Source organism: Chinchilla lanigera, unplaced genomic scaffold (genome assembly GCF_000276665.1).
Source record: "Chinchilla lanigera isolate Chin_1 unplaced genomic scaffold, ChiLan1.0 scaffold00085, whole genome shotgun sequence".
Classification (NCBI taxonomy): domain Eukaryota; kingdom Metazoa; phylum Chordata; class Mammalia; order Rodentia; family Chinchillidae; genus Chinchilla; species Chinchilla lanigera.
In genome coordinates this window covers 9,339,407-9,366,385 of record NW_004955486.1, presented here as the reverse complement: position 1 = coordinate 9,366,385, position 26,979 = coordinate 9,339,407, and the positions used below count along the sequence as shown (strand labels likewise).

At 58.8% G+C, this 26,979-nt stretch overlaps 3 protein-coding genes across 5 annotated transcripts in view; 2 read left to right on the top strand and 1 right to left on the bottom strand.

The window, feature by feature from the left end:
* The window catches only part of Vwa1 (von Willebrand factor A domain containing 1), a gene marked incomplete at its 5' end in the record, with an annotated part of 3,198 nt that extends 2,732 nt beyond the window's left edge, over positions 1-466 (top strand). Inside the window, 1 exon segment of the mRNA XM_013504265.1 lies at positions 1-466.
* Positions 467-5,411: 4,945 nt separating this feature from the next.
* LOC102019396 (ATPase family AAA domain-containing protein 3) lies at positions 5,412-22,278 on the top strand. Of its 3 annotated transcripts, none has more exons than XM_005404214.2 (16): positions 5,412-5,735; positions 9,947-10,023; positions 10,475-10,576; positions 10,802-10,861; positions 11,446-11,515; positions 12,216-12,381; positions 12,614-12,683; positions 14,385-14,540; positions 14,829-14,885; positions 15,076-15,201; positions 15,300-15,424; positions 16,030-16,081; positions 16,342-16,412; positions 17,121-17,288; positions 18,257-18,365; positions 21,736-22,278. In XM_005404214.2, the coding sequence occupies exons 1-16, from the start codon at positions 5,531-5,533 to the stop codon at positions 21,892-21,894; spliced, it is 1,773 nt and encodes a 590-aa protein (XP_005404271.2). In that variant the 5' UTR covers positions 5,412-5,530; the 3' UTR covers positions 21,895-22,278. The 3 variants fall into 3 exon arrangements, with proteins under 3 accessions (XP_005404271.2, XP_005404275.1, XP_005404273.1); XM_005404218.2 differs by lacking the exon at positions 5,412-5,735 and adding an exon at positions 5,796-5,814; XM_005404216.2 differs by lacking the exon at positions 5,412-5,735 and adding an exon at positions 5,897-5,979.
* Positions 22,279-22,360: 82 nt separating this feature from the next.
* Positions 22,361-26,897, bottom strand: Tmem240 (transmembrane protein 240; the record flags this gene model as incomplete). Its single annotated transcript, XM_005404213.2, is given in 3 exon segments — positions 22,361-23,048; positions 23,118-23,326; positions 26,791-26,897. Coding segments are annotated over 3 exon segments (465 nt in total), but the record flags the coding sequence as incomplete, so codon positions are not given.
* Positions 26,898-26,979: the final 82 nt, after the last annotated feature.

Genomic DNA, 26,979 nt, shown 5'->3' with positions numbered 1-26,979 from the left:
GCAGCCCGCCCCCACGGTGCAAAGGGGGCCGCGCGCGGCCGGGGCCGCTGGAGTCCGCCGCGCAGAGCGGGCCCGAAGGGGACGAGAAGCTGGCGCCGGCCGGGGCCCCGAAGGCTTCCTGAAGGAAAGGAAGGGCAGGGGCTTCACGGGACCCAGCTGCCTGGAGACTGGCGGCCCCTGGGTGCCGCGGATGGAACCGGAGCCTGGCGTCCGCGACCTTGGGGACAGGAGCGGCGCGCCCTGCTGCTGCCAGGCCCCGAGGCCAGCGCCCACAGGGTCACAGGCAGGTTGGGGGACGCGGTCGCTGCAGCCACCGCAGCACTGTCTGACCCCACGGGGTTGCGCTCACGGGTCACCGCTGCCGTCTGGGCAGGCCCTGTCTCGGGATCACCTGCCGCCGCCCGGGCCAGCCTGCCTCTCCCCGCTGGCGACTCAGACTCCCAAACAGTAAACCAGATGTAAGCCAGCCTGTGGTCCGCTGAGTGCTTCCGCTCGTCGCAGCCCTGCGGCTGAGGACGGGCGGACAAGGGGTCCAGGAGAGCTGCGGCGGGGACGTGGGGGCTGGCGGCGCCGCGCCGGCTTTCTCTTCAGAGCTGGGTCCCCGCTTCTGCGGCCTCACTCTTCGCCCTGGGGCCGGGGCTGGAACTTGGAGGACGGCCGCTGGCTTTCCAGGGCTGTCACAGTCACCGCTTTTGTTCCGTTGGTCCCTGCTTCGCACCCTCAGCCCCGTGGGCGCTTCCGCTGGCAAAGCCTCGCCTTTCACCAGGCTACTTTGCTATCCTGGTGAGTCCAGGGACAGAGTTGAAAGGGGCTGTGGCTGGCTGGACGTGGGGGTGTGTGTGTGCCAGCACTGTGTGCGTGTGTGTGTGAGAGAGAGAGAGAGGGTGGGGGACACACGTCTGCCGGTGCACTGAGGGAGCTTTCCTGACAGCCTGGCTGCCACTATTCCCAGGACTCTGATGGGCACTGCCTGGTTCGCCCTGTACCCAAGGCGATACTGCCAGGAGTCCCGAGATTCATGCACGCATGACGCACGTGTGACGATGATGTGACAGGGCCTTGTCCTGCATGTGTGAGTAGAGGCCCCTGGTGGGGGGGGTTGGGTTCCTCCCAGCCAGCCCTGGAAGGCCTAGGTAGGCCCCTTCAGTGTCTCCTGCTGGCCAGCAGATAGGTGCCCTGGAGGCTCAGAGATACTTGTGACTTCAGAATGTGCTGGGGCCTGAGGTGACCAGTTCCCAGGCAGGGTTGGGGGTGTGTGTGGGCCCCACCTGCTCCAGGGGGCAGAACTCCCTCTGGGCAGCCAGTGCCCTATTTTATTCTCCCAGGCGAGAGAGGGAGGGAGAAGAGAGAGGGTCCCCGGCCACACCCAGGCCTGGCTCAGGGAGCACCAGAGCGCTGCCTCCGGTGGGTTCCAGTGGCTTCTGTGGGTGGCTCAGGCTCAGAAGCAGCACAGTGAGGAGCTCTCTCCCCAAAACGTGGCCACAGTCCCGAGAGGGCAGAGCAGGCCAGGACCCTGCTCCACGTCCATCTCATCTGGGCTCGGAGGCCAACGGCTGCTCACAGGCAAGGGGTGAGAGCAGCCTGCACCTCCCCCACGCCTTCACTTGGGGTGCTGCCCTTTGTCACCCTGGGGATTTCTTAAATCTTTGGATCTGGGCCTCATCTCAGGAACATCTCCAGGAAACATCTGTGAGCTGGGTGCCCTCTGCTCCTTCGTTTCTGAACATTGCCCTTGACTCCTCGGTCCGCTGTGGCCCCAGGGTGCTCTAAGAGGCCGATGCCCTTGGCCACTTCCTGAGGCCACCATGAGCTTTTCAGTGTGTGCCTGAACGGAGGAGGGCTGTGCTGTGATTGCCCTGATTGAGACAAGTGACAAGGCTGTGACCCACAGGGCCAGCATTCTAGAGCCAGGAGGGGAGGGCTGGGAGCAGCCCGGCACGGTGAGGAGACTGTGAGGTTGGCTGTTGCAGGTAGCAGCAGCCATTCCCTGTGGTTGTTTCCACTCTGTGACCCTGATTTGAGAGCACAGTTGCAGGGATGTCACCAAGGCTGCGGTCAGACTCCCCAGGAGGCCTGGCTAGCAGGAGGACTGTGAAAGTCCACGGCCACATCAGCTGTCCTGCTCTTAAAGTTCTTGGGACAAAGGTGTTTATGAAAAGACCACGTGACCTCCAGGAAGTGGGGTGTCTAGGTTTGGGCTATGCAGCCAGGGACACTGGGCCTGGCCGTTACCACCCTGGAACAGGACTGTTTCCACTGTGATAGTGGTCAGAATGGTCAGGTCCCTGGGAGCAGAGCCTCCCGTCAGCGAGAGGAGTCAGTGTGGGAAAATGGAAGCTCAGTTGGAATGAGCAAAATGGAAGGGCAAAAGTTTTGTGACAGTATTTTCAATGTCCTTTAAGATAAGAACAAACCAGTGAACTGGGTGTGGTGGCACATACCTGTAATCTCAGCACTCGGGAGGCTGAGGCAGGAGGATTGTTGCGAGTTTGAGACCAGCCTGGGCTACAAAATGAGCTCAAGGCCAGTCTGAACTCCATAGCGAGACCCTGTCTCAAAAAAAAAAAAAAAAAAAAAAAAAAAAAAAAGAACAAGCCAGTGGATGTGATCCCAACCTGGAGGTGAGTATAGTGAGGAAGGGGTGCCAGGGGGAGACACTGGTCCAGGGTCCCAACCTGAGCAAGAGGCCCTAAGGCAAGTGGAGGCTAAGTCCCATGAACAGGGGGACTGCTGCCCCCAACACTAACTGCCCCTTGTCGGAAGTGTCAGTGAGTATGCTCCGAGTGACCCCTCCATGCCAGACTGGAGCTACTGAGGAAGATGCCCCTGGCCCCACCAGGGTAGGGTTAGGGTTTGGGGACGGGCACAGGAGAGCAGCAGGTGGTGGAACCCCACCGAAGCCTGCAGCAGCAGAGACTCCGAGACCACAACTCTGATGCTGTAGGTGTGGGGAGGCACAGGATTGCCCGGGGAGCGGCCAGAGTCATGGCTTCTCTGTGGTCTAACCACTGGACCCTGGCCACTGCCTCTTCTGCTCCAAGGGAAGCCACAACAAAATGAGGGCATTCTGGGCATGGTAGGGGGATCAGCAGGGGACCCCTGGTGGGCCGGCTCATGCACGTAGATAGCCATGACTTTGAGCTAGCAGATGAGCTACACAACCATGCAGACCCTGAAGAAAGGGCCCACAAGCTTTGGGTTCTGTCCTAGGTCACTACAGCCCTGGGCCCAGCAGGCACCATGGCTCTCCTGAGCCACCACCTGTTAGGGGAACTGGCAGTGAATGCAGGTCACAGGAGCCTTACAAGAGCTGGGTGCCCTCTTTGGTACATATGGTGGGGACCAACAGCCCAGAGACCCAGCCTGGAGGCCCATAACCTGTCTGGGTATCTATCTTTCCATGAGCTTGGCTCTGCCCAGGGTGCACAGGAGCTGGGCACCTACTAGTAGGCATGAAGGCAGCCTGCAGATTGGGGGTGACTGTGAGCCAGACTGGGCCCAGCAGGCTGGGAGGAAAAGCAAGCGTCAGAAGGCCCCACCAGCGTCTGGGCTCAGGTCATCCGTCTGTCCTGCAGGTCTTCAATGCTGGAGGATCCCCAGTGTGTGCTTAGGGGCTCAGGAAGGAGCCCAGCAGCAACACAGCCAAGCCCCAGGAGCAGAGAACCTCACATCTGTCCATCTGATGAATGCGCTCTGGGCAGAAAGCCTGTCACATTTCCATTTCCTTAACTTGCTGTCTTGAGGAAGGGTGTGTCTGTCCTCCCAGTGGTCAAAGATCTGAAGTACCAAACGCAAGGGCACAAGAACTTCCATATGCTCCATCAGCGTATGCAGCTCCCTGCTCAGCGGAGGGGCTGTGCCTCTATTCTCTTTTTCAATTTCTCTTTAAAGCATTAAAATCTTAAAAGAGTAATCAGCGGTTTTTTTTCAAGTTAAGCGAAACGCTTAAAATATAGAGCTTTACAAATAACAGCTTGGCACATAGGTAGAGCTAGAGGGATGAGGCTAAGCTGTGTGTGGATAGGGACCCGGGGTCTCTTACCGGCTGGTCTTTAACCCCTTCCAGAGTGTTGTGCGGGCTGTGGTTTGCAGTGTCTATGAAAAAAAGCCTCCACGACGGCCACTAGGGGTCGTCGGGGTTCTCGCCGGGAAACACTCGGTTTTTCTCTTCGTGGGTGTGTCTCTGTGCGTCACAAACTGAATTACCTCACAATTTTAAACTTTTTCCTGTTTTCATTCAGGCTAAAAATTGTTTTCAATAGCCGGCGTGGTGGTGTGCGCCTGTAACCCCAGCTACTCGAGAGGTTGTGAAGGACAGCTAAGGCCAGAACGGGCAATTGTGTGAGAACTTGTCTAAAAGTTTAGAAGGGGCTGAGGATGTGACTCAGGGGTGGAGCGCTTGCACAGCAGGCGCCAGGCCCTGGGTCCGAACCCCAGTAGAAAAAATAAATAAATTAAAGGAAGTTTTCAATCTACCGGGAAAAGTCACTCCATATAATTCCAAGAACTCAACTAATTATATCAAGGAAGCTTGGGACCAAAACGCGGATTTGAGCTGGACGTGGTGGGCCTCGCCTGTAATGCTACCACTCGGGAAGCTGAGGCAGGAGGATCGTTGAGAGTTCGAGTCCAGCCCGGGCTACAACCAGACCTCAAGGCCAGCTTGAACTGCATAACGAGACCCTGTCTCAAAACAACAACAATAACAACATCAACAACCACAACAAAAAACCCACACAAAAAAACCCCGCAATTTGGACCGATTTTGCCGATTTTGGGCTCCGGGTTCCTGTGCGGCGCCAGCCGGTCCGTCCTGGTCTGCTCTGCCTCCCGCGGGTTCAGCGTGCCCGTGTCCACAAAACATACTCGTGGCTTAGCGGGTTCCCAGAGAGAAGGCTCCTGGTGATGGCTTTAGGGGACTGCTCTCCTTTTCCATATTATAGACTTGTAATGCAAAGGACAGCGCAGCAAGGGCCTCCGCGATCCGGACAGCCCGATAGGGAACGTGTTGTGGGGCGCGGGTCCTCAGGCCCGCCCTCCATCCAGTGGCGTTCAAAAGCTTGCCCTGAGCAGGAGAGATAGCTCAGCGGCACAAGCGCCTCCTTCCTGGTTCGGGCCTCAAGGGGGTGGCGCCCCGATTCCGCGCGCATAGAGGTCCTCTGCCTCTAAGGCTCGGCTAGCTGCGCGGGCGCCAATAGCAACCGGACAGGGCACCGTTGCGAAGCGAAATTGACTTTGCCCAGGGCAAGGGGATAATTTTGTCCCTGCTTGGCTCCGGTAACCAGGCACTCCGCCTCTCCATAGAGCCCGCTCTGCTGACGCAACGTCGACAATGGCGTCACCGTCCTCTCGGCCAATCCCAGAGCTTCACGCGGCATGGCCCTCACGCTTTTCCGTTGGCAGGGAGGAAAGGGGTGTGTGTCGCGTCTGCGCAGTGCCCCTGGCCGCCGGTTCGCTGCGCGTGGCTGCTTCTCTGAACCGCACGAGTTCCCTCGTGTCGGGTCCCCTCGGCGCGCGGTGCTCACAGGCCATGTCGTGGCTCTTTGGCATCAACAAGGGCCCCAAGGGCGAAGGCACGGGGCCTCCATTATCCCTGCCGCCCATGCCTCCTGGGGCCGAGGGAGGCGGCGAGCGGGGCGCGGGAGACCGGCCGGCGCCCAAGGACAAATGGAGCAACTTTGACCCCACGGGCCTGGAGCGCGCGGCCAAGGCGGCGCGCGAGCTGGAGCACTCGCGTGAGTGCGGCGGGGGGCGGGGCGGGGGTGCCTCCGCGGGGCGAGCGTCTGAGTGGCTGTCTGCAGCCCTGCTTTGCAGGTGAGCCGCCTGGCCCGGGAGTCGACGGACCAGAGCCATCTTGCATGCGTGGGTTCCCGGTCGTGTCACCGTCTTGCGCCTTTTAGCTGTCGAGAGCGCGGCAGATGAGGAGGCCTGTGCAGAGGGCGTTTCGGAGGTCCAGGCTCCCGTGCCGCGCCGGGCCAGGTCTTCAATTACTGCTAAACCTAGGGGTCTCCTGTACCTGCCGCATCCACGTGGGGCGGGCCAAGGCAGGGCCGGGTCGGGAGATCCCTGTGTGTAGTTGCTGGTAGCAATTTCCCTTTCAACTGTGGAGGGGTATTTGAGTCTTTTGGTTTGAATGAGAGTATAGCAGGTTTTACATTAACCACCAGAAAACGTTAGCTTTCAGGCAGGTGGGTGGGGCAGATCTGTAAAGGCACAGTCCCAAGGATGCAGGGCTAGGTGGACGACCTCCCTGAACGAGGTCTCAGCAGCAAGTGTCAGCAGTGCCTAGACTTTCACTAAGCCCAGGTCTCTACCCCAACCTTCCTTTTTCCTATGGGTTCTATGATTTGTATCAAGATGTAGTTTTAAGTGCTTAGGAACCTGGAGTGTAGAAGGCACTGCATAAATACTGACTGAAACAATAAGTGTATCTTCAACTTTTGTTTGAGCATGGACTCTCGTTCAAAGGAAGAACCTCTTAAGGAAGCCTTGGTGTGAACCAGGTGTAGGGACAGAATCTGGTGCTTGGTGTCTCAGTCTTCTGCCCTTCCCCAGGAGGCTGTAAGAACATCTTGGGTAATAGTCTCCAGCTTGGCTGGCTTTCAGATTCCCCGCGGGACATTCAGAGCATTCAAATTTGGGCTCAGGGCAACATGTCTCCATCTCCAAAAACAGGGTCTCACCTCCATAGGCTAGCTTTGTTGTTTTTTTGTTGTTGTTGTTTTGTTTTTTTGATTTTTTTGGTTTTTCTCCGGTACTGGGAACCAAACTCACGACCTTGCGCTTGCCAGGCAGGCACTTTGCCGCTGAGCTAAATCCCCAGCCCCTCATAGGCTAGCTTTGGACTCACTGTGTAGCCCAGGCTGTCCTCAAACTCCCTGTGACCCTCCTGCCTCAGCCTCTCAAGTGCTGGGATTACAGAGCATGCCACCATGCTGGGCAAATAATTAATTGTTAAGAATGGAACTTGTGTAGTGGAAGCCAACCTTGAACTTGCTCTGTAGTCCAGACTGGCTTTAACCCTTCTGCTCTGCCTCAGCCTTCTAAATGCGGGGGTTATAGGTGCACATCATCGTGTCTGGCTGCTTTTGAGGCTGGGGAAAGTAATTTTATAGTAATCCATTAAGTTTGCTAGATTTTTTTAAAAATGTATATGCTGGTGCTACTGGAATTGAGCCTGGGGCCTTTGTAATAGGCTCTACCCCTAGCCCGTTTTTTTATTCTTTACTTTGAGACAGGGTGTAAGTTACCTTGGCTGCGCTCTGTGTTGCAGTCCTTTTGGAATTACCGGTATACGTGACCACGTCTTATGCCTGGCCACTAGACAGTTTTAATGATTAGGCTAGAATGGGAAACAGTGGGTGGGCTCCAGGTGTCTCAGAGGATAGCAGACCCATGGACAAAGATCCTGTTATAGGAAACCTTTGTGTACCTCCTCCAGGTTTTTGCCCATTAACCTTGTCCAGCTGGGCATGATGGGGCATACCTATGATCCCAGCATTCAGGAGGGTGAGGCAGGAAGATCACCATGAGTTCAACACCAGCCTGAACTACATAGCGAGACCCTGTCTCAAAAAAGAAAAAGTCCAAAATCTCAGCTTTGAATCTTGGCTCTTAGCCCCCAGCTCCAGGCAGTTACACAGGCCTGTCACACAGTGTGGGGTATATCTGAGGGAGCAGCCTTGGATGTCCTCTCCGTCCTGCTTCTGAGTTGCTCCCCAACCTCTTGGGATGGCCCTTCTGGAGCTCCTGCCTCTACTGGATCCCAGGCCTTGGCCTGTATTCCCTTGGGCTGGACCCTCTTTACCAGCCTGGCAGGCCCTTCTGTGGATTCTGTCCCAGGTGCACTGTCCATTTGTATTCCTACCACCCTCCCTGGCCTTATGCTGGCTGGGATTTCTCCTGGTCTTCATGTCTCTAAACTCTCCCTCACGGTGCCTCAGCGTCTCTACTTGACAGCCCCTCTGTAAGCCTGTCTTCTCTTAATCCTGGTTCATGAGGTTCCTCCATGGCCAAACTCTTCCATGCCACAGCTATGTTTGGTCAATGTCTTGTTGACCCTGTTACCTTCTTCACGCCAGTGGAAGCTGTCCTCAGCAGTCCTCCTCCCAGCCTGACTGCCTTCTCTGCCAGCTGGGTGCTGCTTTGTTCTCAGGGTCTTCCAGACCCTGGCGGTGTAGGCTGGTGAGAACACTGTCCGAGCAGTGAGTGCACAGTCCCTGGGGCGGGACAGTCTCAGGTGCTGAGTTATCATCAATTAAGGTACAGTTTGTGGCTCTGGGAGGTCATAAGCCGGGATGAAGATACCTGCTTTCTGGGATTTCAGTCTCCCAGGAGAATTACAAGTATTATAAGGAAATGATCTCAAAGTTAACAGAGCTTGCCAAAGGTCACATTGAGAGTACACAGGGCAGCTGGGATTTGGTCCCAGTTGTTGGACTGTGACACCCTTGTCCCTGTCTACTGTGCTGGGATGAGAGCCCAGGAGCTGTTGCCCCCCAACTCTTTCCTGGCGCTCCATAGGTCTGTGGCGGATATGGCAGGCTTGTACCTACTTGCCACCTCTGCTCAGGGGAAGGGCCTTTCGTCATCTGTTGGTTACTGCAGCATGGGGCATTTTGTTTTGTTTTTTGTCTTTTTGAGACAGTCTTGCTATGCAGTTCAGGCTGGCCTTGAGCTCACTTTGTAGCCCAGGCTGGCCTCAAACTCACAACGATCCTCCTGCCTCAGCCTCCCAAGTGCTAGGATTACAGGCATGTGCAACCATGCTGGGCTGGAGTGGGGCTTTGAGAGTGTTGGCTCTGAAGGTCCTTCCCAAGCTTTGACCTGTGGCTGTTGGCCGAGTCCGTGGAGCTGCAGACCTGAGCACTCTGCACGCCGGTGCTGTGTGGGCTGTGTCTACAGCGGGCCTGTGTTGGTGTCAGTTTTGTTTTCTGAGTGTGTACCAAACCCTTGACACAGGCTGTCAGCTCCAGTTCTCGGCAAGTTGCTGTGGTTGGAGAGTGGTTCCTTCTGAGGCTGCAGCTGACCCTGTGGGCTTCGAAAAGCAAGCCCAGCGGTGGGCCTAAGAGCAAGGCAGGGACATTTTGACATTGGAGCTATGCTCCCAAGTGATGCCACCCTTCCCATATTTTTGTGCCCTGGAAGATTTTTGAGATACAATATTAGGAATGGGAAGTTGTGGTCAGAACATTTTGAGACCTGAATTGGAGGCCTGTCCAGCTGGGAGAGTGCCAGAGTTAGGTTTTGCTCCAGGACATCTGAATGTTCACAGGTATCAGTTTTGCCCTGTGGAAGAACACTTAGAATACATTTGTAACGCATGTGTTTCTAAGCCCAGGCACATTGGCTTATGTCTGGCTTAATTCTCTCCTTTATTTCATTTTATTTTATTTTATTTTATTTATTTATTTATTTTTGCAGTACTGGGAGTTGAACCCACAATCTCATACATGCTAGGCACACAGTCTTTGACTTAGCTACATGCCCAACCCTTTTTTGGGTCTTGCTAAATTGGCCAGGCTGGTTGACCTGCCTCAGCCTCCTAAGTAGCCGGGATTGCAGGCTTCTGCCATGGTGTTGGCTTTCTTCAAATCTACTTCATCCTTTTTCTTGCCTGCTTGTGCTCAATAGCAGGCTACTGACGATGGATGTAGGAAGCTGGAGAGAAATGTGCATAACATGAGTGAGAAAAATCCCTCCTTGTGTCTGGTTGGGAAACTCACCATTGCGACCCTGCTCTGCCCTGCCTGGCATGGGGGCCTTTTGAGGGAGCACCCCACAATGGGATAGTCCCCAGGCTGAGGGCACACTCCTGCTGGGCTCTCTGTGGGGCTGGGGCAGTGGCAGGCTGCTCTGAGGTCAAGGTGAGGCTGGTTTCTCGGTGAGCCCTGGGCAGAGCGGCAGCTGCCTGGTGTCCTGACACCCTGTCTCCTTCACCCTGCAGGCCATGCCAAGGAGGCGCTGAGTCTCGCACAGATGCAGGAGCAGACATTGCAGCTGGAGCAACAGTCCAAGCTCAAAGTGAGCCACGGGACATACACAGGGTGGTGGGCCCAGCCCATGCCACATCCTCAGCAGGCTGGCTCCGGACTGCAGCTACCTGTGCTGAGCTCCCGTGGGGCCGGGTGACACTGGAGGCCTCTGGTCTTCCTGGGCTGGGGATCTTTCTTGGGTTCCTGCCTCGCTTCTTCTCACCAACCCAACTCTTCATGCGAGGGCAGGCTGTGCCCTCTGCCTTTGGCAGTGGTCAGTTCTCCTTGGCACAGTCTTTGCTGGTGTGGTTCTGCTCCCTGGGGCCTCTCTGCCTGGGAATCGGGCCTCCCAGTGTGAGCCTCAGTGCGGCCCAGCTTGGTGTTTGTGGAGTTGGTCCAGCCTAATTTCCACCCTTCCTGGGCCTGCTGTGTAGCTCAGATGGGGCAGTGGGGAAGCGGCTTGAGAGACCCTCATGGGTGTGTCGCGTGTGCATCTGCAGGAGTACGAGGCTGCCGTGGAGCAGCTCAAGAGCGAGCAGATCCGCGTGCAGGCTGAGGAGAGGAGGAAGACCCTGACTGAGGAGACGCGGCAGCACCAGGCGGTACGGTGCAGGTGGCTGCCAATGCAGGAAGCCAGGGTGGCTGTGTGTGCGTGTGTGTCTGGGCCTCTGGCGCTGACCAGGGTCTCCCAGCTACTGGCTTTAAATGGTCCCCAGTGTCCCCAGCAGATTTCTTTGGGGGGTGCCCAGTCAAGGGTGTCCAGATTTGGCTACTGGCCATCCAGAGGCTTCTCCAGCTGGGGTCCTCACTACTCTCATCCTCCCTAGAGGGCCCAGTACCAGGACAAGCTGGCCCGGCAGCGCTACGATGACCAGCTGAAGCAGCAGGTAAGGGGTGGCCCAGGGTCTGGTCCTGGTGGACACTTGGGTCACTTTGCTGATGGCGGCTGCTGTGCTGGGGGAGCCTTGGACACAGAGCCACACAGCACATGTGTGTTCTGGGACATGTTGACTTTAGCCCTTCTGGCAGTTCTCCTGGGTAACAATTTCCCAGGCACCTGGCTGACCAGCAAGGGCAGTGGCTGCTGAATAGGCCTAGGGGACAGTCCCATACCTGGTGCCCTGCTGTTGGGCCCAGCCTCAGTCTGCAGTCCATGAGGTTTAAGATGAAGCCACTAAACTTTTTAGCTGAAGGGTTGGGCAGTGGCACCTGCAGGTCCTGTGCAGCAGACACATTTGTGACGCTACTGTAGAGGCTCCATCTACTTGGGGGTGGGCGTCCTGAGGCCACCCCTGGGGTTGGCCTGTGCTGGACCAGAGTCAGACACCTGCATCAGAGTGGAGGCTGTGGGCTCTTTGTGTCCTTGAGAAGTTGGTCCCCTTGGGAGCAGAGTCCCCAGCTTGGGGAAGCTGCAGCTTTGCTTGGTAGTGGTCTTCTGATTCCAGTTTTTCCTTTCCATGTGGCTTTTTAGCAGCTTCTCAGTGAGGAGAATTTACGGAAGCAGGAGGAGTCTGTGCAGAAGCAGGAGGCCATGCGGCGAGGTATAGGTCCTGGGGCTGCAGAGGTGGCCTGGGCGCGTAGGGCCTCTGCCTAGGTGTGGCTGTGTGGGGACCCCAGTCCTCAGGTGCCCAGGTACTCTGAGGCCTGAGGTCCCTCTCACTGGGGATCCCTCTGCAGCCCCCTCCTGCAGCATGGGGTCCTGCCACAGACCACACTGTCAGCTTTGTGTCCCCTCAGGCCCCCATAGATAGGACGAGCATTTCCTGCCCTGTGCGCTTGCGGTGATTGTTGACTGTGCTCTGTGACAGCCGTGGGTTTATTCCTTGTGTTTGCAGTTAGTGGTAATAAGCAGGTGTTAGTGCGTCCCATGGTTTTTCTCTGTTTCAGAGCAAGTGGGTTTCTTTTGCGATTTTCTGTTTTTTGATTCTTTAAACAACACCTGCAGGGCCACCCCTGGGGCTGCTGGGCTGCAGATGTGGTGTGGGGTGGGAACCCTCGCCGGGCACACACAGGGCTCAGGGCTCAGTCCCCAGAACCCTCTCCCCTAAGCAGCAGTCTTGAGAAGAGCTGCCTGGGCCAAGTGCTGGCTCCTGGGTCCTCCCTCCGTGTTGAAACCTCCTGGGGTGTGGTCTGCTCATGGGGACCCTGCACAGTCTGTGGTTTTTGGGCACATGACCACAGTGTGGGCCAAGGCCAGTGTGCCCCAGACTGAGCGCTGCATCCCTGCCATCTCCTGGGCAGCCACTGTGGAGCGGGAGATGGAACTCCGGCATAAGAATGAGATGCTGCGTGTAGAGGCTGAGGCGCGAGCCCGGGCCAAGGCAGAGAGGGAGAACGCAGACATCATCCGTGAGCAGATCCGCCTAAAGGCTGCAGAGCACCGCCAGACGATCCTGGAGTCTATCAGGTGAGGCTATGGTGGTCGCCCGGGCCTGCCACTCACCCGTGGGGCCTGGTACTGGCTACTGGGTGCCCCAGCTTGTCTGCAACAGGCAGCTCTGGGCCCGCACTGGTGGCGCTGCCCCTTTCAGCAGGTCCTTGGTGTGCCAAACATCACGCTACTGGGGTCGTACCCTTGCCCTTCCGGTGTGTGCTCAGGTCCCCAGTCCCTCAGTTGTGTGGCTCTTTTTGCCCTGCAGGACAGCTGGTACCCTGTTTGGTGAAGGATTCCGTGCCTTTGTGACTGACTGGGACAAAGTGACAGCCACGGTATGCACCTTGTGCCCCTGGGCACAGCCTGGGGCCTTCCTGCTGCACCTCCACCCTGTGTCCTGCTGCCCTGTGAGGTGCCCTAAATGCTGCCCTGCCTTTTTTTTTTTTTGGTGCCGGGAATCAAACTCAGGACCTTACACTTGGCCAGGCAGGCGCTGTGCTGCTGAGCTATCTCCCTGGCCCCTGCCCTGCCTTGACTGTTCCTCTTCCTGAACCTCCTGTCCCCTGCTGACTGGACACGAGGCACTTGGGGGTCTGGGACAGTCCTGCGTCAGAGCCCATTCTGTGTGCTGGCGACCTCTAAAATCAAGGTTTGTTCAGGTCGTTACACTGGTGCCGGAGGTGCAGCTGCCTGTCACTGTGTCTTGGCTGTCCGACAAGGCGTGGCAGCACAAGGGGACTGACCGAGGGCTGAGCGTGGGAGCCATGCTGGGCTCTGTCCTTCCCTGCCTGGTGAGACCAGCTTGCTCTGGAGCACCAGCTCTGTGGACAAGAGCCCAGGGCTGTCCCAGAACTCCAGAGCCACCCCGGGCCTGGCTTTCCTGGGCTGGCCACCTCACGTGAGCCTCTGCTGTGGCCTGGGCTACCTCAGCAGCCTGCACTGGAGGCTTCAGGTCTTCGACCCAGTGGCCAAAGGACAGACGAGGAGGAGGATCACACATCCAGCGTTCTGGGAGGTGTGGCCCAGATCTTGTGCCCTGGCTTTAGCAGTCTGCCCGGCGACTCAGGACCAGAGGGCCTGGCAGGGAGCTCTGTAGGAGGGCCAGCTGTGTCACAGCCGTGGTCAGTACCCACTGGCCCTGGGTAGAGGGAGGCCATCAGCCTCACAAATGTGACTGGGTCCTCACAGGGCAGCTGCTGCCAGCACTGATAAGAACATGCCCTGCCTTTCCCCACTTTTCTCTTGTTTTATTTTTGCTTTTTTGAGACAAGGTCTCGCTGCATAGCCCAGACTGACCTTGAATTCGTGGCAATCCTCTTGCCTCAGCCTCCTGAGTGCTGGGATTATAGGCTTGTGCCATTATGCCTGGCTTTGTTTTGTTTTTTGATTCTGGGGACTGAAATACTGAGCTACATCCCTAGCCCTTTGATTTTTTTTTTTTTTTTTTTTTTTTTTTTTTTGAGACAGGATCTTCCAGAGTTGCTCAGTTGCCCAGGCTGGGCTAGAACTTATGATCAGCCTGTCTCAGCCTCAGAATGCTGAGATTAAAAAAAAAAAACCAAAAAACTGAGATTATAGGCACGCATCTTCATACCCAGCCATATCTTTTCTTCCTCCTCCTCCTTGTTATTATTACTACTGTTATTTGTGGTGGTGCGGAGTGAACCCCATCGTTACCAGGTGAGTGCTATCCACCCAATGGCACGTTCAGCGCTGCAGGTGCTTCCTTACTATCAGGAGACGAGGGAGCGCTTGGTGTGCTGATTGACTGGTTTTTAAAAGGAATCACTGACATGCGGTCAGCCTTGTTTTCCAGGGATAAAGTTTAGTATCTCGGGGCAGGAAAGCCAGGCAGGTGTCGCCTGTCAGGCATCCAGCCTTGAGGGGTGCAGAGCACTCAGAGCCACTGCTCCCTGACCTGCTGCCCTATGAACACGCACTGCTGTGCTGGGGATTTATCCAGGGTCCAGTGGGCTCCCCAGGCTGAGAGGAGCAGAGGTGTGCGCTGCTCACCAGCCCTTGCCCATCTGTTCCAGGTGGCAGGGCTGACGCTGTTGGCTGTTGGGGTCTACTCCGCCAAGAATGCCACTGCCGTTGCTGGCCGGTACATCGAGGCCCGGCTGGGGACCCCGTCGCTGGTGCGGGAAACCTCACGCATCTCCGTGCTGGAGGCACTGAGGCACCCTGTCCAGGTACCCTGGCTGGACAGCGTCCCCTCGGGCCTTCCTGCCACACGGGAGGAGCCCACGTGCCTTCCTTCCTGTCCTTGCTGCACATCACCTGGACCCTCTTCCTGTTGGTGGTGGCGTTTGCCCACCTCTCACCCCCATAGCCCAGTGTCCACATGGGCTGCCTGGGCAGGAAAGCCCGCACAGATGCCCATCTCCCAGCGGGCCTGCCTCCCAGCCCTGATGCTCCCTGTCTCCTGGGTGGAGGGAAGCATGCTCATGTGCCCAGCTGACCACGCTGGTGCCCCACAGGTTAGCAGGCGGCTGCTCAGCAGGCCCCAGGATGCGCTGGAAGGAGTCGTTCTCAGTGTGAGTCTGTGGGTGGCTGGGTTGGGGTGGCACAGCCAGGGCAGAAATGGCAGGCACCAGGTGCCCAGACCTTGGTTGGGGGCTTTGGCACCAGAAACCCAGTCCAGGCTCCCAGCGAGTAGGCTGCACTCCAGGCACCTGTAGGTGTTCCCTGCCCCAAGCCTGTCCCCAACTGTGCCTCCCCTGGCAGCCCAGCCTGGAGGCCCGGGTACGGGACATTGCCATAGCGACAAGGAACACCAAGAAGAACAGGAGCCTGTACAGGAACATTCTGATGTACGGGCCGCCAGGCACTGGCAAGACACTGTTCGCCAAGGTAGGGGCCTCGCTGTGCTGTGGGTGTGGTGTGGTAGGGTGTTGGGGACTTGAGGGCTGTGCAGGGTGAGTGGGAACATTGCTGCCCTCCCTGCCTAGAAACTGGCGCTGCACTCGGGCATGGACTACGCTATCATGACCGGAGGGGACGTGGCCCCCATGGGGCGGGAGGGTGTGACTGCCATGCACAAGGTCTTCGACTGGGCCAACACCAGCCGGCGAGGGTGAGCCCCCAAGCACCCACGCACTGCTGTCCCCCTTCAGGCTGCAGGGCCTCTGGCATCTGAGGACACCGAGGCCGATGCTGGAGTCACAGTACCCAGGGCAGCTGTGCCATTCTCATCAGAGTGGGCTGGGCTGTGCCTTGACCCGATGTGTCTCTTCCACCCTGTGTGTGTGTGTGTGTGTGTGTGTGTGTGTGTGTGTGAGGGAGGGAGAGATGGAGGGAGAGGGAGGGAGAGAACTTACCTGGTGGCCCCTAAGCTGCTTGTCACCACAACACCTCCAGTGTGGCACGGCTGGGCTGGCTACGTGATCTCAGATGCCCCTCACATTGTTGCATTTTTGGTCTGTGCCTTCCCCCTCAGCCTTCGCTGTGGGGATTAGGTGACCCTGACCCCTGTTGTGACCCTGAGCACCTTTGGGACAGCCCAGGGCAGCGTCAGACTGGGCTCCAGAGGCTGGGTTGGTGCTTTCTCCGGGCTCGCATATTGGCTTCTCCTGTGCCCCACCCTGGGCTCCCTGGGCACCGTCTGCTGGTGTCTGGCAGCTCCCGGAGCATCCAGAGCCCCAGTGGTGCTCAGTGTCCCTCGCCACCCCTCGTTCACAGCCTCCTGCTCTTTGTGGACGAGGCCGACGCCTTCCTCAGGAAGCGTGCCACTGTGAGTACCTAAGCCTGCATCTCTGCAGGAGGTGCGGGGGCATGGGGGTCACTGTGTGCCCAGCAGGGCGGGTCTGGGCTGAGGTTGCTACCCAGCTCTCTCTTGCTGTGGGTTTTGTTGGTGTCCTGGGAGGTTGCCTGGCACTTGCATGCCCTGTAGTGCTGAGCAAGCTCGCGGCTCTGGTCTGGCCTTTGCATCTGTCCTGCCTCTGCCTCCCCTAGCCACTCCCACTGGAGGCTGATGTGCGGCTTTTCCCACAGGAGAAGATAAGTGAAGATCTCAGGGCGACCCTGAACGCCTTCCTGCACAGAACGGGCCAGCACAGCAGCAAGTGAGGGACCCACTGCTCCCGGGCACCCTGGGGGCTGCCCCTGCCCCACGCGTCCCCAAGGAGGGCCTGGCCGCCCACACTGCAAGGTGTGGCTCCTGCAGGCCACAATAACACTGCCACTTATGACCAGGGCCTGAGTGGCGGCTGTCTGTCCTCAACACCAACATCTGGGGCACTGGAGTGCTGCTTAGTGGGGGAAGTGAGCTCGGGGCAAGAGCAGAATTTAGGGTACCAAGTGGTGTTGAGCTTGGGGCATACAGAGGGGCCTGGCAAAGTAGGTGCTGAGACTTCCTGCAGTTTTCTTTTTTTTTTTTTTTTTTTTGCGGTACCTGGGATCAAACTCACAACCTTGCACTTGCCAAGCAGGCGCTTATGCCACTGAGCTGTATCCCCAGCCCCCTGCAGTTTTCTAGGCTAAACAGCTGCCAACGTAGCTGGGCATGGTGGCACATACCTGTAATCCCAGCTTGGGAGGCTGAGGCAGAAGAACTCGGGGTTTGAAAGTACCCTGGAAAGTGTGAGACCCTGTCTTGAAGAACAAGCTGCTTAGGGCTGGGGGTGGCTCAGGGCACTCACCCAGTATGCACAAAGCCGAAATTCAGTCCCCAGCGCCACACAAGAAGGCAGCAGATGGTGTCAGAAAGCGTCACTGAGGGCTTTGCAGGTTGAGGCCCTGCCAGCCGGGCCGCAGCAGTGCCTGTCGTGCAGGTTCATGCTGGTGCTGGCCAGTAACCAGCCCGAGCAGTTTGACTGGGCCATCAATGACCGCATCGACGAGATGGTCTGCTTTGCCTTGCCGCGGCTTGAGGAACGAGAGCGCCTGGTGCGGATGTACTTTGACAAGCATGTCCTTAAGCCAGCCACAGAAGGGAAGCAGTAAGTGTCAGGGCCTGGAAAGCCTCTCGCCCCCCCGCAGTGTCACATGTCTTGGGCCCCATTCGTCCTACATCTTTGTGAGACCCCTGCCCTGGTAGGGACAGCTCTGTCGTAGGCCCCCTGAGGACAGCTGCTGCTCTGCCCACCTGTCCACCAGGAGTCCTGACCTTCCTGTTACCTGAAGTTCCCGGGCCCTGTGCAGCTTTGGGGGTGATGGCCGACCCCACCGTCCACTCTGCCCAGCGTGTGGGCACTGTGCCACCCAGGAGCTGTGGGGGTCCTGGGCCCTGCAGGGTGATGGGCGGAGCACAGATCTAAGGCCTACACGTCCAGGACATCTTAGGCAGCAGAGGCGGCTGCCGCCTGCGTCTCCAGGCCCCGCTCCGTGCTCTCCTGTGTCCTGACCTACATCCCTGCTGCCACACTGTGCCTTCTTCTTTCTGTCTTTCCACCATACTGAGGACTTTGCACTGAGCTATATCCCCAGCTCTCTTAATTTATGCTTTGAGACAGGGTCTCACTAAGTCACCAAGTTGTCCTGGCTGGGCTCCAACTTATGATCCTCCTGTCAGCCTTCCAGAGTGCTGGGATGACAGACATGTGTCACCATGCCTGTTCTGTTACCTCCTCTGTTCTGAAGAGGCCATGGCTACTCTGCTGTGTCTCGGGCACCTCAGCTTGGCTCCCACTCCTCTCTTCCTGAGTGGAGTGGCCTTTGTCAGCATCACTGCTGGAACCCAGGACCTTGTGGCCCTTGGCACCCTCCCCCGTCTTTCTCTTACCTGGAGCTTTTGCCTAAGTAGATGGCCCTGATGAAGGGCTGAGTCTTTAACTGTGGGCTGGGTTAGGGCTGCAGGCTTGGGGGGAGGGGTATGGGTGGTGGTTTGGGGCTGTGGGGTGGGGTCCCAGTGTGGCCTCGGCCTTCCTGCTTGTCTTCTGGCCTACACCACTTGGAGTTCTTATGGCAGGCGCCTGAAGCTGGCTGAATTTGACTACGGGAAGAAGTGCTCCGAGATCGCCCGGCTAACAGAGGGCATGTCAGGCCGCGAGATCGCCCAGCTGGCTGTGGCGTGGCAGGTGAGTCCGAGGCCTATCGCTCAGGGCCAGGCAAGGGTGTTGGTCATCCAGCCTGCCGTGGTCCAGATCACAGGGTATGTGGGCCCAGCGAGCAAGCGAGCACCAGCTGCCGGGCAGATGTGCAGTGCCAGGTGCACTGAGCTGCTCTTCGGGAGCCATTGGTCCTCAGTTGTGTAGGAGGAGCTCGCTGCAGAGTTGAGGGCCAGATGTCCATGTCCGTAGATAGGCGAGGCTGCCTTACCCTCAGTGTCCTAAGGCACAAGGCCTCGCCAGCCTCCTGTTCCCCAGCCCGGCTTTTCCTCCAGAGCACCTGGGGTGGGAGCCGAAGGTGCTCTGATGGGCTTCATTTTTGTGAGGTGAGGTCTGCGCCTGGCCATGGAGGCTCCACAGTGCTGCCCGGAGTGTGAGGACTGGGTTGTGGACTGGGTTGTGTCTACACTATAGACCAGGAACGTGCAGGGCTCAGGCTGCGTTAGCTGCTGTCAGCCCCATTCTCAGGGCCGGCTGAGTACTCTGCTCTCCACAAGGGGCTGTGCGGGTAGCAAGGAGTGTGGCAGAGTGTACGTGGCTTACAGGGCCAGTTTATGTTCACATGGCGCAGCCCAGGCCAGTGCCTGGCTGGCATGGGGTCCTCCTTCCAGCCGCCACCTTGAGGCATGCTCTTGGGTGGGTGGAGGGAGCAGACTCTCCTGTGTCTGGGTGTCACTGCTGCTGAAGTCCCTGTCTGTGGATGCTTGTGAGGTGTAGGGCTTTGGTGCGTTAAGGGTCAGGTCCACGCTGCCGTGCAGCCACTGCCACATGGCTGGGGCTGTGCCTTCTCCCCGCTGATAGCCAGTCCTGCTGTGACCTGCACTTGGCCCCAAGGGTGAGAGCATAGGGTCCTTTCTGCCTCTGGGCCAGTGGTACCTGCCACTCCTACAGCCCGTCTCCTGCAGCCCATCCCCTGCCGGGTCGGCATGAAAGACACTGCTGGGCACTGCTGTTCCCAGGGCGGGATTGCAGGGCCGCATGGTCACTGACCGACTTCTTGCGGAGCCCAGCACTTACTCGGCAGCTGTGCCGTTTCCCACCCCACCCTGCGCAGGGCTCTGGTGGCCATCGACTCCGCCTGTCTGTGGTTCCGGTCACTTCGATCTGTGTCTTCTCACAGGGAAGGCTCATCTGCCCCACCTAAAGCTTCAGCCTCTCCTTTGCCCACACTGGGGCACCGGGAGGGCTGCGCGGCGTCTCCAGCCCTTTGTACTTTACTCCGTGGAGGTAGGCAGGGCCTTGTGAAGTTGTTCAGGCCTCAAACACGTGATTCTTCTGTCTCAGCCTCCTGAGGAGCTGGGGTTACGGCTGTGTGCCTCTCCACACAGCCCGTGCTTCCCCCGCATACTGGGGATTGAACCCAAGAACACTATTTCTCAGCTGCATCTCCAGCCCTTTTATTTTTAAAATTTGAGAGTGTCTTGCTAAATTGACTGGATAGGACTTGAGCTTGTCCTACTTCAGCCTCCCAAGTGCTGAGATTACAAGCATGGGCCACCAGCTCATGCCAGCCTTTAAGAACTTTTTACTTGTTTATTCTGTGGTGCTGGGGATTGAACCCAGGACCTCACACATGCTGCAGGGCAAGTGGTGCACTTCGCAGCTCAACATTTGGATCTTTGAATGTGGAATTAGGACTTTTCTGTTGAGACAGGGTCTTGCTGTGTAGTCCAGGCTGGCCTTGAATTCACTGTGTAGCCCATTCTGGCCTTGAACTTGGGTGATCCTTTTGCCTGAGCCTCTCAAGTGCTGGGATTACAGGCCTGCACCACCACACCCGGCTGGACTCAGAATTCTGACACGCAATATCCTGTCCTCTGAGAGCACCATTTGGCTCTCGTTCCATTTGATCCTGGTGGCTTTTGCACCTCTTGCTGAGTTCCTTGGCAGGGCATGGGCACTAGGCTGGGCCATGGCAGAGTGGGGTCCCTGCCTGGCTGCTGACCCGGGAGGGCGGCTGTGGTCTCCCCAGAGCGTGTGTGCTCGGCTGGGATTGGCACCTGCAGGCCTGCGTCACCCAGGGAACTCCCTTCCGTTCCCGTTACAGCAAGACAAGGTGGAGAGTTTCAGCAGCAGCCTCTTGTGCATTGCCAGGCTGCTGTGCTGGCGTGGTATGCAGGTCCTTCCCCTGCGGCCACCCTGTGTGGCTGAGCGCTTTGCCATCGGTGCCCATGAGGGCTGTTGGTCTGGTTTTCCCGCGGTGCCTTCAGCGTCAGGTGGGATGAGTTGGAAGCATTCTTTCCTCTTTGGCTTTTGGGAAGGTTTGAGGGTTGCCTGATCCTTCCAGACACTCATCAGTTAAGGAAGTTGTCAGGCTCTTGGCTCTTTTTTCACATCTTTAACGTTGTTTATTTCTTTGTTTACTCATGCATTGATCTGTTTCTGAGACACTCTCACTACGTGCCCAGGCTGGCCTTGACTGTCTCTGGGCATGAGTGATCCTCCTGCTTCAGCCTCCAGAGTAGTTGGGAGTTACTCTAAATGTAAGTTTTTGTTTGTTTTGGGACAGGGGCTAGCTGTGTGTTCAGGCTGCCCTTGAACACACTGTCACCTAGGCTGGCCTCGAACTTGTGATCCTCCTGCCATGGTCTCCTGAGTGCTGGAACTATAGGTGTGCGCCACCTTACTCAGCTAACCTTAATTTTCAATAGATTTTTAAAAAGTGGCCAGGCTGGTGTGGAGGGTGCAGGTGCTTCCAGGCCCTGGCCCGTCGCAGGTGTCATGCACACCCAGCAGGTGTGCCGGCACTGTGGGCCTGGCCCATCTACTGTCCAGGACACCCTGCCACTGCCCCTGCTGCCGCCTCCAGCTGAGTCTCCTCTCCTCCCTGTGCCCGGCCTCTCCCTGGGCTGCTACTTGGGTGCAGGGTTGGGTCTGCACCCCACTGCTGGATCCGGACAGTGAATACTGCATCTCCCCTAGCCCCTCACTCATAGGGCTGGCGTGCGAGTTCCTCGCCACAGGCTGCAGTGGGGCAGCTGTCGCAGAGGCTGCCCTGCGCGGTTCCTTGGACCACACCCTCTCCTCTGGAGGGCCTGGGGTCCTCCCTCTGTGTCCACAAAGCACCTGACCCCCGAGGCGCTGCCGGCAGACTCAGTGCTGTCCGAGAAAGGCCAAGGCAGGGGCTGGGCTGGCCCTGGGCGTCTCTGGAGACAGTGCCCTGGCTGCAGGTGACTCGGGTCTGAGCAGCAGCAGCTCAGCAGCACCTGGGCACAGACTTGCCATGTTGCCAGTGCCTGTGTCCTGTCCCAGGAGCTGCCCGGCTCTGCAGCAGGCACTGAGGCCTGGCTGTCCATGTGTGCTGGGCTCAGAGCCCAGATTCAGTTCCCTCTCTCTGCAGGCCATGGCGTATGCCTCGGAGGACGGGGTCCTCACTGAGGCCATGATGGACTCGCGTGTCCAGGATGCTGTCCTGCAGCACCAGCAGAAGATGCAGTGGCTGAAGGTGGAGGGGCCCAGCCCTAGATCTGTGGTGACCGCGCCAGGCCCTGACACTTGACCAGCAGCCCCCTCCTGCCAGGGCTGCGCCAGAGGCTAGCTGTGGGCAGCAGCGTGGTGGGGGCTCCCTGTCTCCACCCTCCCTCATGGGGGCTGCTGGGGTGGAAAAACAGCTGCCCTCCTCCCTACCTGGGTCACTTGCTGCAGCAGGGAGGAGGTGGAGTGCCATGGCCATGGCCCAGGGGCAGGGCCCTGAGCTGCCTGCCTGGCCCAGCTGGACAGTGCCCCACCCACACATGCCTGTGCCAGTGAGCCTGGCCCACACTCGGCAGGTGGATCTGGCTGTGGGCAGTGGTGCCAGCTGCTCAATGACCTGCTGCCCACCTAGGGCTGCAGCTGAGCCTTTTAATCCAAAATCAAATAAAACTCTTTGACAGACCCCTTGCCCAAGTCTCAAGGCTGACATGAGGGGTGGAGTGGGGGGCCATCAGCCCAGGGGTCACAGGGGACTGAAGAGGCGGAGGCTGGAGCTTTCTGGAGAATTTACTGGCCGGTAGGGTGGGCTTCACAGCGAGGTGCCAGGACGCTGCCGCTGGGGCCCCCCCTCCGCGCCCCCAGCCGCACACGCCCCATGCACATGCTCCCGTGTGCAGACGGCGGCCCACGCCTCCCCCCTCTGGACCCTGAGGGACAGACGAGGGACACACGGACAGACAACAGTTCACAGGAAACAGACAGCAGTCTTCAATCAGATGTGGCCTCAGGCAGGCGCAGCCCCACCCTGGCCTGTCCCCCCTGGGCCCAGCAGGTGGCCCCCAGCACCTCCAGGGCGGGGAAGCCAGGCTCCTGTCCCAAGGCCGGCAGCATCCCCACCCCAGCCCCCACCCGACCCCCTTTATAAAAAGAAGAGGAGACAGCACCTTCTGCTGGACATGCCCGGCAGCCCCAGCCCAGCCAGCCCCAGCCCAGGACACCCTGGGCCCAAGGCCGCAGTCCTGTCCTGCCCGCTGGGCATCCACGAGGTCCCTTGTCCTCCACATAGTGGCCTGAGAGTCCTGGGCACGGCTCACAGGTGCCGCGGGCTGGGGTGGCCGTTGTGGTAGAGTTTCTGCTTCACATGCACCATGTTCCCCGCGGGCTCCTCGAAGGGCCTGTGCGGCCGCCGGCCCAGCTCCCGCAGGCTGCACAGCTTGGGCAGCCAGGCCCATGAGCCATCTGCAGGGGGACAGGGCTGTCAGGTGCCGGGTGGGCGGGGGGTCCCCACGGCAGGTGCGAGGCACTCACCATAGCGCCGGCCGGCCCTCCAGGCACGCACGGCACAGTGTAGGACGCCGTCCATCCACACCAGGAACCAGCTGATGCAGAAGCCCAGCAGCAGCCCCAGCATGAGGTCAATCTCCTGCTTGGTCACATTGTCCGTCACAAAGTAGTTCTCGGAGGCGTCCACCACGGACTGGTCCCCGTCGTATGGGATCACGTAGTGGATGTGGTGCCTGCGGGCGGCAGGGCGGGCTGGCACCTCTCCGCCCACCCTTGGCGCATCCACAGGACACCTTGGACTCTGGGAGCAGGCCCCGTATACAAGGCGAGGAGCCTGGACCCAGGCCCAGGGCACGGGCACTTCCGGGATGGGGTACCACAGTCCACCAATGCCCAAGCCCATCAGCCCTGCCCAGCCCCCACTTGCTCCTGAACTGTTCACTACTCACTGTCCCCATTGCGCAGCATCCGCCTGGGCCTCACTTGTGACCCCCACCTGCCCCACTGCCGTGCCAGAGGCCGTGGCTTCTCTTCCCACCCGGGCTGAGGACTGACCCTTGCCACACCTGGGTGGACAAGGTGCCAGGGGTCCAGAGCCAGGCTGAACAGGTCCTGGGCCCTTTCCTTGGTCCAAGCATCCACATGGCTCTGATCACTCAAGGCCTCAGCCTGCCTCAGCCTCCCCACCCAGGGGCTCTCTGGGCTCAGGCTACCAGCATGTTCAGGCTGCTTGTTGGCCTCCTGTGCCTGCAGCTCCCTCCATGTGCACAGCAGGCAGGCATCTCCTGAGGGAGCAGCCCCGTCAGCAGCCTGGACACCCTGGCTGGCAGGAGGGCTGCACTGGCTCTGGGTGTCTGTGGCCCCAGCCATGCTTGCTTCTCCCCAGCAGCAGGGCCAGGGCCCATGGGGTTCTCCTGCCACGTGGCTCCTCCTCACTGCCCCCATGCCCGCTCCAAGCTCAAGCTGCCTGTGCCTGCACGTGGGATCCAGACACCTCAAATGCATGCTGAAAATAGCTCTGCTCCCCAAACCTGCTGCCTCTTCCCCGCACAGGGAGCTTCGGCACCTACACCCCCACCTAGAGAGGCTGTGCCCCACATGAAACCCCAGCTGGGCCCTTGCTGCTGCCTTGGTGCCATCCTGGGGTCCTGTAGCAGAGAAAGGGCAGCCTGGCCTTGGCTCTCTGCCCTCCCCAGCGACTGTGCAGTGTGGCAGGTTTGGTGGGCAGGGCTTCGGCTGTCCCTTGGCCAGAAGCTGAGGAGTGACCGTGACTGACACCTGGCAGCTGCTACTCACCCATCCTGAGTTCATCCATACCCATTATCCACAATTAGGGCAGAAAAATACACATTCTTTGTTCTCTGTTGTTCCCTGAGGCAGTCTCACTATACAGCTCAGGCCCCTCACAGGCCTGCACCTGCACCCCGCTCGATGGAAAACTACTGCTTCAGGAGAGGAAGGGCTTCCCAATGCATTAGGGGTCACATCAGCAACAGTGCTGCTGGGGTGCCCTGGGCCAGGACCCAGACTGCCCCAACATACCAGGCCACCACAAGGGGCCCAAATCCCCGTGGAAGCTGAGAGCACTGCAGGCAGCTGCGAGTAGGGTGAGGCCAGCCCCACCTGTTCCCCACTCAGGACTTCTGGGTCAGAGGTCATGACCCATGCCTCCACTGGCCTGGTCACTGCAGCTCTTCGCCCCAATCCCGGCCTCCTCTTACCTCCAAGTCTGGCCTCTGGGGCTGGCTAGGAGGTCAGGTGTCCGAGATACAAGTAGGATGTGCTATGTGCACACACATGTCTGATGGGGACATACATACATGTGTCCCACCTATGCCACACATGCCATGTGTCCACCTGAGGCCTGATGCATGTGTGTATACACGCCAGCCACATGCACAGGACACAGCGTGTATACTGTGGACACGGGCCCAGGGCCCACATCCATGCACTGCACACGCTCCTGGCATGAGCATGGCATGTGTCACACATGGATGCACATGCTCAGCCCTGCACGCAGCTGGCCTCTTTGAGGTTAAGTCATGTGCATGTATGTGTGTGCACGGTCACAGATGCTGCCTGCTGACGTGCGTGCTTCAGCATCAGCTTAGAAGTCCTCCATATACAATCCCATGTGTAGGCACGTACAAGGCACACACATGTGCACACTGCACGCGTGGGTACACGAGTAGACTGTCGTAGCAATGTGTACGTGGTGTATTCACAGATACCCCACGTGCAAACCGTGATGCAGCCAGTGCACCCACATGGAGACATTCCCACATGTTGCCCGCACACTCCGCTGTATATTGTCCTATATACATGTCCTTTGCACACACATGTATGTTGTCAATATACAAGAGTCTTTGTACGATGAAACCCTGTATGCAGAGATGTGTACAAAGCACATACATGTAGACACACACGCAGGAACACTGTCTGGAGCAGGTGCCGCACTCCATGTCCTCACCTCAGCCCGACTCTGCAGGCGCCAGTTCTACAGGAGGCCACAGTGCTCACGCTCGATGAGGCGCACACACACCTGCGCACACACGCTGAGAACCTGCAATGTGCTCTCACAGGCAGACCCACACTGGTCACAGTATAGCAGCCCGCACGTGTGAAGTGTGTGTGCCTGACGCTCACGGGCTGGGTGTGGGCCCAGTGAGCTTGCCTGGTGGGAAGGGGGCCTCTGGTCATCCGCCAGGGTCAAACTGCCCTGGGCTGGGAACGAGTGGCCTCCGAGTGACTCTGCTGCTGTGCCCAGCACAAGGCTCATGCACCCTCACCTGCTCTAGTGCCTGCATTCTGGAACACGTGTGTCTGTAGCACAGGCACGTGATGCACTAGGAGACACGAAGCCGCTCCAGTGCTTACGTGCATGAGCCTCCATGTGTGCAGAGCCGGAACTGGCAGTGCCAGGTGGGGACAGGAGCGCAGGGTCTGGGGTTCGGGTGCAGTCCTTGCCTAGCTGCGTGACCTTGGGCAAGTCTATTCTCTAGAGCTTCCGTCCACCTCCTCGTCTGTCCGGCAAGGACAGGCAGACCACGCTGGTGGGGCTCACGCTGCACGGGGGGCCTCTGTGGGATGAGTGCGTGCCTATGTGCACGTGGGGTGTGTTCGCACATGTATATGCACAGACAGTACACACATGCGCGGCTCATGAGAAGATGTTTATTTTGTACATGGACGTACAGACATGCATGGCCAGGGACACAGGAGATCGCTGGTGGGTGTGGCGGTGCGCTGTGACCTTGAGCGAGCCAGCCCCACTCCTGCCTCAGTTCCTCCTCTACACTGAGGGTCGTGCCAGGCGCCCTCCAGGTAGGTGCCGCCCACCCCTGTGACCAGTGCCTGCCCACCCTGGGCCACAGCTAAGGCCATGGGCACAGGAGCCCCGACAGCCTCTGCTGCCCCAGGCATGACCCTCCCACAGCCGGGCCTTCCGGTGACCACCACCTGCGCTGCCGGCCGCAGGCCTCCAGGCCTGGGACCCGGGCCGCTCCGGCACCGCCTGGAGGCCCCTTCTCCGAAGTCACGGGGTGTCCTGACCCGGCAGCCTCGGTCCCCGGAGACACCCCTCCCCCAGCGCCTGGCTCAAGGCGCCCGGGTCTAGCTCGGCCCTGCGGCCCGGGCCGCGCAGCCCGCCGCTCATGTGTGATCACGCGTGTCGTGCCCGGCCCCGGGGCGCACTCACCGGCCACAGTTGCAGTGGCAGACGCGGTCCTCGCCCCGCAGGTGCGGGAGGATGTAGTTGTGGAAGCGGTCCAGCAGCGCGTTCATGTCCATCAAGCACGCGATGGCCTAGAAGAGCCCATGACCGGTGAGGGGAGAGGTGGGCCGGGCTGGAGGGGGCCGGGAGCGGAGGGAGCGCGGGGCCCTGGAG